At 35.8% G+C, this 11,470-nt stretch overlaps 2 protein-coding genes across 2 annotated transcripts in view; one reads left to right on the top strand and one right to left on the bottom strand.

Annotated features, from left to right (window-relative positions):
• The window catches only part of LOC145479936 (uncharacterized), a 321,399-nt gene that overhangs the window by 158,587 nt on the left and 151,342 nt on the right, over positions 1-11,470 (bottom strand). The gene's annotated exons all lie outside the window — the stretch shown is intronic.
• LOC145479923 (Fanconi anemia group I protein-like) lies at positions 4-11,204 on the top strand. Its single transcript, XM_081458400.1, has 10 exons — positions 4-85; positions 221-303; positions 1,049-1,171; positions 6,614-6,665; positions 7,522-7,598; positions 7,814-7,864; positions 8,021-8,089; positions 9,648-9,747; positions 10,113-10,261; positions 10,971-11,204. The coding sequence occupies exons 1-10, from the start codon at positions 37-39 to the stop codon at positions 11,061-11,063; spliced, it is 846 nt and encodes a 281-aa protein (XP_081314526.1). The 5' UTR covers positions 4-36; the 3' UTR covers positions 11,064-11,204.

Here is an 11,470-nt window from a genome sequence, read left to right as displayed (position 1 = left end):
GTGTTTAGAGGGATTTTGCTTGGTTAAGTTAACATCATGTGCTGCCGGTTTGCCCAGAAGTTGCCTCACTTCATGAATGTCATAGGTGAGTAGGAAAGCTGTTAATGCCTTCATCCTACTGTAGTGTTCATTGCTTTGTTTTGTGGGTGTCAATCACTTACATCTTTAAGCACTTCTGAGGTTAGGTTTCTCTCTGACTATCACTGTTTACATTTTCTAGACTCAGGTCAGGATGGCGATGGAGGTGCAACAAATGATGCAAGTAACCAAGAAGCTGTTTATTCACAAATAAAAAAATTCCAGGTTGGTACCATAAGGATATGAAATATAATGCTGTGGGAATTATATTTCTTGTCTTTTGTATGTGTGATTGAAATATCTCTATAGTTTAAAAATGTTTAACTCATAAGAGTTGCCGTATGGTGCATTGTGAACTTAATTCAACAACATTTGGTCAATTTGTTTCCAAATTTCTGTTACCAAACTGTCTTGGAAAAATTTACTCATCAAGAGCATACATGCATACTCCTAAATGTAAAGTAGGTTATTTGATGATTCGCCATGCACATGTGCATGTAGTAGTTGAGTTATATGTCAAACACAATAAACCATGCTTTACCACTTAACCAAACATCAAGAAGAGGGTTTAAAATATGATGAGCAGCAGAGTATTTTATATGGGCTTTGAGGTGTTAGTTATGTATGATCACGAATGTTTGATAAATCTTCTCCATCAAAACTAAAACTAAGGAGAGAACAGAGAAATAAATCGTTAAAATCTATGCTAAGCAAATATGACCGCCATGGTTATTATTTCCTTTGTTTGAATTTCAGAATTTATTAATTGTTTGAGAACCCACTTTCTTGAACTCTTAAGAGGAACAAAAAATAGTTCAAGACAGCAGGCATTGATGTAGCTTGAAGTAAATGACTGCAAAGGATATCCTAGGGATAGGGATTTGCATTGAGGTTCACTCGTAGAGTAAAGTATCTGGTAGAGATGCTTTTATTTTATCTATTCAACGTAATTTTTGAACTTTTGTTTTAGCGCTTAATTGTGAGCATCATATCTTCACCTGATGAGGACAGTTACATGAGCACAAAAGACAGTCAGTCACTTGTAAATGTTATCTCGCTGTTGGCACATCATTTGGAGCCAGATGGACCACAGGTACATGTAGCAACTTAGAAAATAATTAATAATGTGCGTCTCATTGTTATGGTTTGTTGTGTTTCATGTTGAAAGACAGGGTGCCATGAATTAATCTTCAAAATTAAGGAGACTACTTGCCATTTAGGGAAGGAGATTTTATAGTTAAAGCATTATGCGAGTTACCAACGTGACAAGATGACATGTTTTGTTCAAGATGATGAAAATAAAATACAAGAAAAAGCACATCCTGAAAAGGAAAAATAGAGGTCAACCTTATAGCGTTTCCCTAACGAAAAGGATAAAACAGATGTAAACTATTATAAACTATGTACAATGAAAATATATAAAATAGAATATTAAATGACTATTTACAAAATATGAATCAGGTCACTGACAAACAATTAATGTATATTTAAGAAGCGTTCTAGCACACTCTTAAAACGGATCAGGCTCCTAGCCTCAACAATGGACCCTGGTAGACTATTCCAGTCCCGCACAATTTGGATAGGAAACAGGATTTAAAATCAGCATAAGTTGTAGATTGCACAAGAAAAGGCAGTATCTGAGAACGATGTAGTTGCAATAATTAATCAAAGGAAACTATGAAGAAGTTGTGAATACAGTGCTTACAAAATGAGGAGGTCTCTTTTGATTTCCGACAACACCGCAGGATTTTTGGGTCACTGTAGATAATTTTGTTTATATCTAGTTATGTAACTGTGTTTCTTATTGTTTGCCACAAGAAAGTTTTTGTTGGGTATTATGGACTTATAAGTTGTCCTACTTAAGTTTCCAATTGTTTAGTGTATGTTTGATTCATAATTTTACTGATATAGTGCTAGCCTGAGAGTGCTAGTAGGCTCTCCCAAAGTTTCGCTCATAAGATTCACTCACAAATTAAGGCTCGCTATCCAGCCAGCTGGAGCTCATAAACTCTCTTTGAGCTTAGAGGATTGACAAGCCAATGTCTCAGGAAGTTCAATGACTCTTCACAGTCAATATCTACACACAAAGTTAAACCTTAAGTCTTTCAAACAGTTACTAGCAATGACTTGGTTAAACTTGTGCTGACCACAACAAATATCAATTAAAGAAAAGCTGAAGCATAATTGAATGTATTACGTTGCAGCATTACTTTGTAAATTTGATATGTCGGAAAATTGATATTGATGATTGACATATTGATTAGTTTACAACTGAGTGAGTGGCAAATTGACATGGTCTGCCGGAAATCAAAGGCTCTTGTGAGCCAGCTCATGGAGGAATTGGTAGATTGGGAGTATTGAAAGTTAATAATACAATGAAGAATCCAATGAAAAGACAAAATGTAGGTCCACAGAGCAATTACATGTGCCTACATACATTTACTTGATCTATAATAATTAGTTTATAGTTAATAATTTTTGAAATGACTTTTGAAAGCCTTCTTGAAAGCTCAAGTAGTACAAATACAGTGTAACTAGGCAAGTAAACAAAAATCAAATTACAGGCTGTTTATACAGACTGCTTATAGAGGAGGGCATTGGGATTTTTGGTTTTGCTGTTTTGACTATTTTTTAGATCGGTTTTTCGGTTTTTGTGCCAAAAGACTTCGGTTTTTCAGTTTTGGTGTTCATTGCAGTTTGAAGATTTTTCGTTTTTTAGCATCTGGTTTTCGGTTTTCGTGAAAAATACTAGCAGTTTTTCGGTTTTGGTATCCGATGTAGTTTTTGGTTTTTCCTATTTTGTCCTGTTTGGGTTCCGGTTTCTTCGATTTGAGCGGCAATTGATCTCAAATAGCCGCGAAACACCAAAGTTATCGAGAGGAATGCGTGACAAACTAAATGTCACGGTAGGGGATCACGCGTCTCAAATGACACCCGAGACTTTGACCTCGCAGACCAGAGCAATCATTTGGCCAGTTTCCAACGTGCCTCCCACGCCAACAACAGAAGAAGCAACTGTGGATTGTGTTGTGTTTTTTACTAGGAAGGGAAAGGCGGCGAGAATTTTTGAAAGAGAAACACATTTAGATGTAAAGTGAAAAAGGAAGAGAGAAGCCTGCAAAATGTAAAAGATACTCTAAGATACAAAGGCTTCAGACAAGTCCACTTATCGGTCTTTGACGGTTTTGTATGTGGTTTTCAGTTTTGGGCGAATTTTTCTCCGGTTTTGCGGTTTTGGATGATTTTCTTCTGTTTTGCGGTTTCTAATATACCTCGATGCCTCCCTCCTTATAAATTTTAAAATGGAATATATCAATTAATTTTGATTAGTACTGGAAAATCATTATTGTATTATATTGACTTGTACATGTAGTGTCAATTCACTTTTACAGTCTGTTGCACAATTAAGCCAATAAATGAGAGTTCACCACAATCACCGGTCCCAAATTGACACCCAGTTAGAGGAGTTGGTTATATAGAGGATATTACACAATGGTGAGAAGATATGAATTTTATGTTTGAGTACCAAGAACATAATATTGATATTGTTCTTGCCAAAAGAACATAGAATTCATATCTTTGAGTTAACGTGTAATGTTCTTTTTATTATATAGACATACTGATGACGGTACATTTGACGATTTTCTGAAGATTACCAACCGCCTTCCAAAAATTTCCGAGGATTCTCCAAAACTTGTCTGAAGGTCACGCAAACTTTGCTGAACATTTTCCGAAAATTTCCGAAGATTTCCAAAGATTGCTGAAGACCACAAGGACCACAATTTGGTTGTGGTCCTTGCTCAGTTAACATTCTAGTGTTGCATTATGAAAAGGCTGTATGACAATTGTGCGGAAAGTATGTCACATGGTTTTGACATTAATAATTTTAAGACAATCAGCTTGAGAATGCGAAGAATGTTTTGCACAATTATACTTTACTGGGACACAGATATTACGAGGGATCCACTGTAAATTACGATTGATCCACTGTTAATTACAAGGGATCCTCTGTAATTGGCTAGGCTGTAGTGGTCTCCCTGCCTAATAATAAAAATTTTATTTATACAAGTATTTTAACTAGTTAGGCAAAGTTGAATAAGTAAATAAATAAATAAATAAATAAATAAATAAAAGATATTGCTAAAATCTTGTTTATTTTTTGCTACGGCAAGCATAAACAATTTGATTCTAGCTAGCTGGTAAATGGGAATAGAGAGAAAAGTATTTCTGCAAATATTATAAGAATCATTTCAAACAGTTTTCAGCATCCCTCCCAGAAAGGGCTACTTGAAAATGTTTGGCTGGAAATGATACTCTGCCATAAAATCCCCTGCTACATCTTGTACCAAAAAGGTTCAATTTTGTTGCGATTTTGAACCCAAATTTAAGGGAATGTTTTTATTTACAATTATATAAGTTTTCTCCATGTAACTATGCCCAGGGGAAGGGAGAAGAGACCCAACCAAGTTTACACCAGGAGGCTCTGCCCCAAGGTCAGAATCCTTTCACTTTTGTATACTGTTTTCTATACTTTGGTATACCTACAGTGGACCCATTACATCTCTTTTTGTGGATAAATTAGCAGCGAGTCTTTAAAATCCCTGCCTTTTTGTCATACCTCCTGTCTTATAAAAAGTGCACCTTGAGTGAACTGTAGGGAGTCCCCCCCCCCCATCTTAATGTAATACAAAATAAAAATGGTATTGCAGATTGTACTGTAGACAATAACAATAACAATAGTTTTCTTTCTTGGAAACAGAAATCACATTATTTTATTCCTATCTTGGCAACTGTTTGTATTAGTTTCGCAAGCAATGCAGAAATATTCAAAACGATTATTGACAGATATTAATATTACAGTCGAACCCCTATTAAGCGGCCACCTATTAAATGGGCACCCCTATTAGGCGGCCGGTAATCAAAGTCCTGATGAGGTTTTTTCTTTTGTTTTTGCCTCTATTAAGAGGCCAGCCCCTTTTAAGCAGCCACTATCCGTTTCCCCGAGGGTGGCCGTTTAATAGGGGTTAAACTGTAATTTAAAGTTTTGATTCCAGTTGCTTACATGTCTCATTTCTAGAGGAAAAATAAAATTATACATACATCACCAGCCACTATGTCTGTTTGGCATGGCTTGTGTTTGTCATGATTGGAAAGTAAATCTCTCTTGCAAAAAGTATATCTACTGTACACAGTGTCTTGGATGCTAATTTGTCTATCCATTACTCAAATTTTAGGACATAATTTACTCGATCATGAATGCTGACTTGTATACCACTCATGAAGAAATGTTCACTCTGGTTGAACTGCATAGAATACAGAGGAAATGTAGGGTGAAGAACTGCAAAATTAAAAGATAAAGCAATTTGAATTTTTTGCTTGAAGTAAGCTTGTTTTAAAGTCAAATTAAATCACAGATTTCGAATTTAAGTTAGGAGCACTGCCAGAATTTCAATGTATACATAAAAAATATAAAATGAAGCCAAGAACTTAGGCTTTAACCTTGGACTCTACAAGGACGGAAAGCGAGTGGAAAATCATCAAATTCTCTAGCCAAGAAAAAAGCTATGAGTCTAATGATATCCACGTCTATTAAACATGATCTCACTTCCTGACTAATTGACTTGTATCTCAATTGTTTGACGTTGCTGGCCGCGCTGTTGTGACCTATACATGTACATGACCACAGTCAAATACCTCTCTCAGCTTTCAGCTGCATGTGACCAATAGTCCATAGGCAAAATAATACATATTTACAAAAGCGAAACACATGAATCAAAATGGCCGCTCTCAACTTTGGAGGTCTTCAAGAAACTCACACCCAGGCTCTACATGCTAAAAGTTTACATCTGAGTGAGTGCCATATTTGCATATTCTGCCCCATAACATTAGTCATTTCTATGCTTCACGTATCCATGGTTAAAAAAAAAAGTGTAGGAGTCTATTTTGTTTCAAGTGAGTTTCAAATAGGTGAAAACTACATACAACATAGTAAATCTTACCCCAAGGTGGGATTTATCTCAATTTAGTAAAAATCACAGAGATGTCATCTACACTTTATAACTGTTCAGTATGTTTGAAGGGAATCTTAATTGATTGTAAAGCAGTTTAAGTTCTAAAGTTCTTTAACTGATCATGGGGTCTTAAGTTGATATCTCTGGAAGTGGTTCAAATACGAAGTGTTTGGTTTTCAGTTTAAAAATTACCTGGGCATCACCACGTTTACTTAATAGTAAGTTATGATGTCATTGCGAGGCCAGAGTTCTGAATATGGTGTCCACAGAAGATGAATTCTTGTTTGAACTGTACATATTCATACAATGCTTTATTTTAGAAACATTCAACTACGCAATGATGTCATAATTTCCCATCATTTTTGAAATCCTAAAATAGCAGAAGGGATCTGCCCAAAACAGGCAAAGAATTATCAACTTTAAATCTCTGAAACAATGTAACACAAACACCAAGTCGTGATTTGAAACAAAACTGTTTCTTAGGCAAGATTCCCTTTAATATGTCTTTTTTTTTTAAATTTCAGTTCAATCAGTTGCAGGCCTGGGCTCAGAGAATCTGTGCTGATCACAATGTTGGTAAGAAAAGAAATCCAATGTGTTTATGCTAACCTCAAGGCCTGTCATGGTTTCAATGAAATCTCTACATTCCAAAAACAAAATCCCAACTTAGTGTCTAAGATTGTTTAAGGGTGAAATTTTAGGGGTACTTGAATGTTCATAATATGAACCTGTACTGTTCTACGGAATAACTAGACAGTAGGTACAGAAACTCTCTTAGATATAATGGTACCACAACATGGAAGTTACTTTTAACAAAGTAGTAATACAGAAAGCGTCCTAAATAGAACAATTGCAAAAGAGTGACGAAAGACAGTACACTTCTGGAGAAAATGGAAAACATATTTTTTAACAAGTAACAAATCATGTTTGCTGGAAAGTAAGGGTACTGTCTATTACTATTTTAACTACTACAGTTGGAGCCGGCTAATTTGAACTCGCTTATTTTGAATACCCTGTTATTTCGAACTCAAAACCATTTCCCTTGGATTTGCTCTTTGGTCATTTACTATTGGCTATTTTGAACTCCCGCTATTTTTAACAATTTTTTGTTTCCCCGGCAAGTTCGAAATGGCAAGGTTCAATTGTACTCTTAACCATTTTATTATTTTGCCATTTCACCATTCTACTATTAATTAGTTAGCTTCCATATGCATACACATTTTCCCTAATAGGAGCTTGCTTGATGTAATTATGAAATTTGTGTCCTAATTTTTCACAGTTTTATTTGTAGCTAACAGGTCCACTTGCGCACCAAACCTGCGATATCAACTTTAAGATATCAAAATAAGAGGATCTTTATGGAAAAAGGGGTCACAGGTCAGGCCTTGGTAATGGTAGTAATACTGATTTGAAATTATTGTCTGTTTCACAGATGATCCTTCACTTACTAAGTCTTTGATGTCACTGTTGTATTCTTTGACTTTCCAGTGCAAAACAAGTGCAGGCTTGGTAAGGACAAAATCAGCAATTCACTCTCAAAGTAACATGTCTTGTCAGCCTATCAAACCGTTCAGTGCTGTAATGATTATTTGAGCCTCTACAGGTCAGGACAGCTAGAGGATATTCCTGTTGTAGGCATTTTTTTTTTTCACTTGTAAGAGGTGAGATCTTGCACTGCTTACAAGGAGACCGCTTCTGTAAAGTTGGCTTCTTTCTTATGTTAGGTGCGTGATGTTGCCCAAGATGTTCACAGCCAGCTTGGAGATGTAGATGAGGTATAAGTTAACTGTTTTATTCCTGTCTTTTAAAGAATGTTTTCTTTCTTACAACACAATACAATAACTTCATTTTTATAGCGAGGAATTGCAAGTAAAGATACTAGTGAAAAGGAAGGTGGTTTCATCATAATTATGTAATAACTGCACTTTCAGGAAGTTGAAGTTGAAGACAGAACACACTTTGCAATTATCAACCCAAGAACTGCTGCACCTACTGTTGCGGTAAGTTCAATTTCAATTACCTTGATCATTGTTATGAATAGGATTCCACTAGTATACAAATCAAATGCTGCAATCTGACTGGCTGAGCTATCGTACCCTATCAGCCATTATAGTTCACCACTAGATTTTCACCACTAAATTTTCTCTGAACAACCTTGAAATTATTTTAAAAAAGTAGGTCCGCAATGCGTACTTGTGGGCTTATGCTTAGTTGATATTTGCCTTGTTCATCTGTTTTTTGTATGCTATATAATTAATAGGTAATAGGACTACATGCTTATCCAATTTGGAAATAATTGGATGAGAAAGATTCCTCTGAAAGATTCTGAAAGATTCCTCAGAATTTTTCTCATCCAATTATTTCCAAATTGGACAGCATGTAGTCCCATTACATATACTAATCATCATGTAAGTCAGGGTTTATCAACTCTCTATGCCTTTGGTTAAGCCTTGAGTGTTAGCATTAGCCAACACAGCAAAGACATCTGTAGCCTCTTGAAGCAGCTCACCTCCAACAGGTAGTGGTACTATTTGCTCAATGAGCTTGTTAATCATGCATGTCAAGGCACACATACCTTTAAACAAAGGTGTTTGTACCTTTTGCATTTTAACGTCTTGTAAATGTACTGATGGACTCAAATTATCCCACACAGTCTGGTTTACCCATACTTTTGTCAGGCTTTCACGATTCTCAGGGTGATGATATTTGTTGATCTTTTCCGAGAGCTTTTTCTCTGGCAGTGTGTCTTTCATTAATGTACTGATATCATGCTTGCCAGTTCTGAGTCTCCATCGACTTGCTCGTAGAAGTTTCCATTAAATTGAACCAGCTATTTCAGTTTAAACATTTAAGTAGGAAAATTAAAATCGTTTTTTTTATAAAAAGTAATCCAGGCACAAAAAATTAGATTATTCTCCCTTGTCTGCTGTTGGGTGATAATTGATTTAGCCTTTAGCATCATCAGTGACCATCCCATAGACATAGTACCAATGTTTCATATCAAACTCTCTGTACATACATACATGCATACCTACATACCTACATATCCTTTATTAAAGTGTCTGGTCATTCTAGCGTAAAGGCACTAATTGTTGACACAGACATTGTTGAGTAAATTACGACAATTTCCGTTGTTAATGGCATGGCAGTGTCTTTTCTTATATTTTATTGGTAGAAAGCTCAGCACAACCGCTCTTTCAACCAGTTTTCCAAAGAAACTTTTGCTTCCTGGTTAAGCAAAAAAATAAAAAATCGGCTAAGCAGCATCTCACTTTCCATTTTAAGTCCAACTTAGGAAACTGGCTGATAACCAAGATTCAGTGAACCAATCAGAAAGCTGTAAATGCCTTATCACTAATCAGAGTTTGAGATGAATAACAACAATTATACTTTTCATAGATGGCGTGTGATTTCATACATGCTTTAAGAGCTCACTTGTATATGTGCATGTATGTTACACCCTGTCGTTTATCAATTGTGTGAGATATGATTTATTTGTTTTCTTCACTTCTCATTCTGCCTTTGAATTGGTAATAATAATGTGCTTTGAAATTATAGATCCTCTTGGTAAGCCAGATTGAGAAGATTGTGGATGAAATGGACTGGGCACTTGTTAAAGTCAAAGGAGACATAACATTATTAGTGACAGGAATGGCAGGTGAGCATGTTACATGAACCGTGATCCAACCTGCGGATGGCATTATTTATCCTTTAAACAGCAAGGCCTGCTACTAAAACTAATGGTAAATTAGTCAATACCAAAAATATGCACAAAAGACCACGCAAAGTTTGTCTCAATCATAGAGATGAAAAGGAAAAAGCATCAAGCAATCAGCAAAGGAAATGTCGTACATATTCAATTTATATTCTCCCTAGTTTTCTAGCATGTGTTTATTGTAGGTGTATGCAACAGACAACTTGAAAATGGACTTTGCATCTCTTACAGGAGTAGTTACAATTATAAAATACAAAAGATGACTTTCAACAGAAAGCAGATGCCATTCAAAACTTTTTGTTTTGCAGAAGAGAAGGTTCCAGATTCCCCTGATAGTTGCCCTCGTGGTTTGTTAGAGCAAGCCTTGTGTCATCGCCTTTGCACTGTTGTAGCTGCTCTTCATGAACTGTCCCAGTCTGCTCTTCCTGATGGTCCTTGTACAGAAGCAACCCTGAAGGTGACTAAAAAGTGGCACCTCAAATTTTACTCAATCGTTTTGCTTGTTTTTCGAGGTTCCATGGGTAAAGTCCAACCCTGATATGACCAAATCCAAAAGGGCGATTGTTGCTGACGTCATTTATTATATATGCCTCTTTGTCATACGACTTTGTTTTCAGAAGGCATCATGGTGGATACAACCTGACCTCAAACATTTATGACCTTCTGAAATGTAGTAAATGTTGAAGTGTGTGATTTTGGAAAGATATATTGGCTTACAAAAACTGTAAATTTCTGGTTGGCAAAAGCAATGTGACTTACTCTTTATAAAATTGGAGGTTTTTTCAAAGTCGTCATCAAACAAAAAAAAGTGTTAAATAGATTAAGCTTAAAATCCTTGGGACAGGTAACTGTGCTACACTCTTTCAATAGTCATGAGATATATTTATAAGTCAATCAGAAACTGAGGTGCTTGTGCTCATGAGGCAGATATTACAGGCAAAGGAATAAAACAACAAACTGTAGTGTACTGAATTAAACGGTAAGCAATTAAAACTCAATTCAATGGCCAAAAACCAAGAAGGAATGAAAGGTAGCAAGAAAGTTGCATTTCAACCTTTGGATGATTAATAATATCGGTAGTGAGATAGAATCTTTCTTATCATTGCATGGTCAGTGTTTCATTTCTTGATAGCAAAACAGTTCTTGATAATTTTTTTTCTTTCCAGGTGCTGACTAAAATGTATGTTACTCTTGGTTCTCTCGCAAAACATGTAAGTGGAAAATATTACTTATTAACACTCATTTCGCTTTTCGATTAAGCGGAATGTCGTTTGGATTGATTTTTATAAATAATGTTATATCTCCCAACTCAAATACATTTTCTGATTGGAGAAGAATATGCCACGTGTCAGGGATCAAAACACACTAACGCCCCAGGGAACAACAACTTGAACTTTCGACTCGCACAGTTCGTGCAGTCAGAGATCTTATCACCTTACGATCATCCAAGTATCATCTTTGACATGACTATATCCTTTCTTTGCCAAAAATTAGCACGGCTAATTTAAATATGGTCTCAAATCATGGAGATATTTTGCCGCCAAAAAATGGAACGAGCTATCAAAATGATATTAGGACTGAAGTAGGCACTAGTGAAGTGAACAACAAAATCTGATCGCTCAAGTTTGACTGATATGGAAATTTATTGTAATTTAATTCTCTAGAT

This window comes from Orbicella franksi, chromosome 2 (genome assembly GCF_964199315.1).
Source record: "Orbicella franksi chromosome 2, jaOrbFran1.1, whole genome shotgun sequence".
NCBI lineage: Eukaryota > Metazoa > Cnidaria > Anthozoa > Scleractinia > Merulinidae > Orbicella > Orbicella franksi.
The sequence above is the reverse complement of the archived record's forward strand: the minus strand, read 5'-3'. Positions and strand labels throughout refer to the sequence as shown.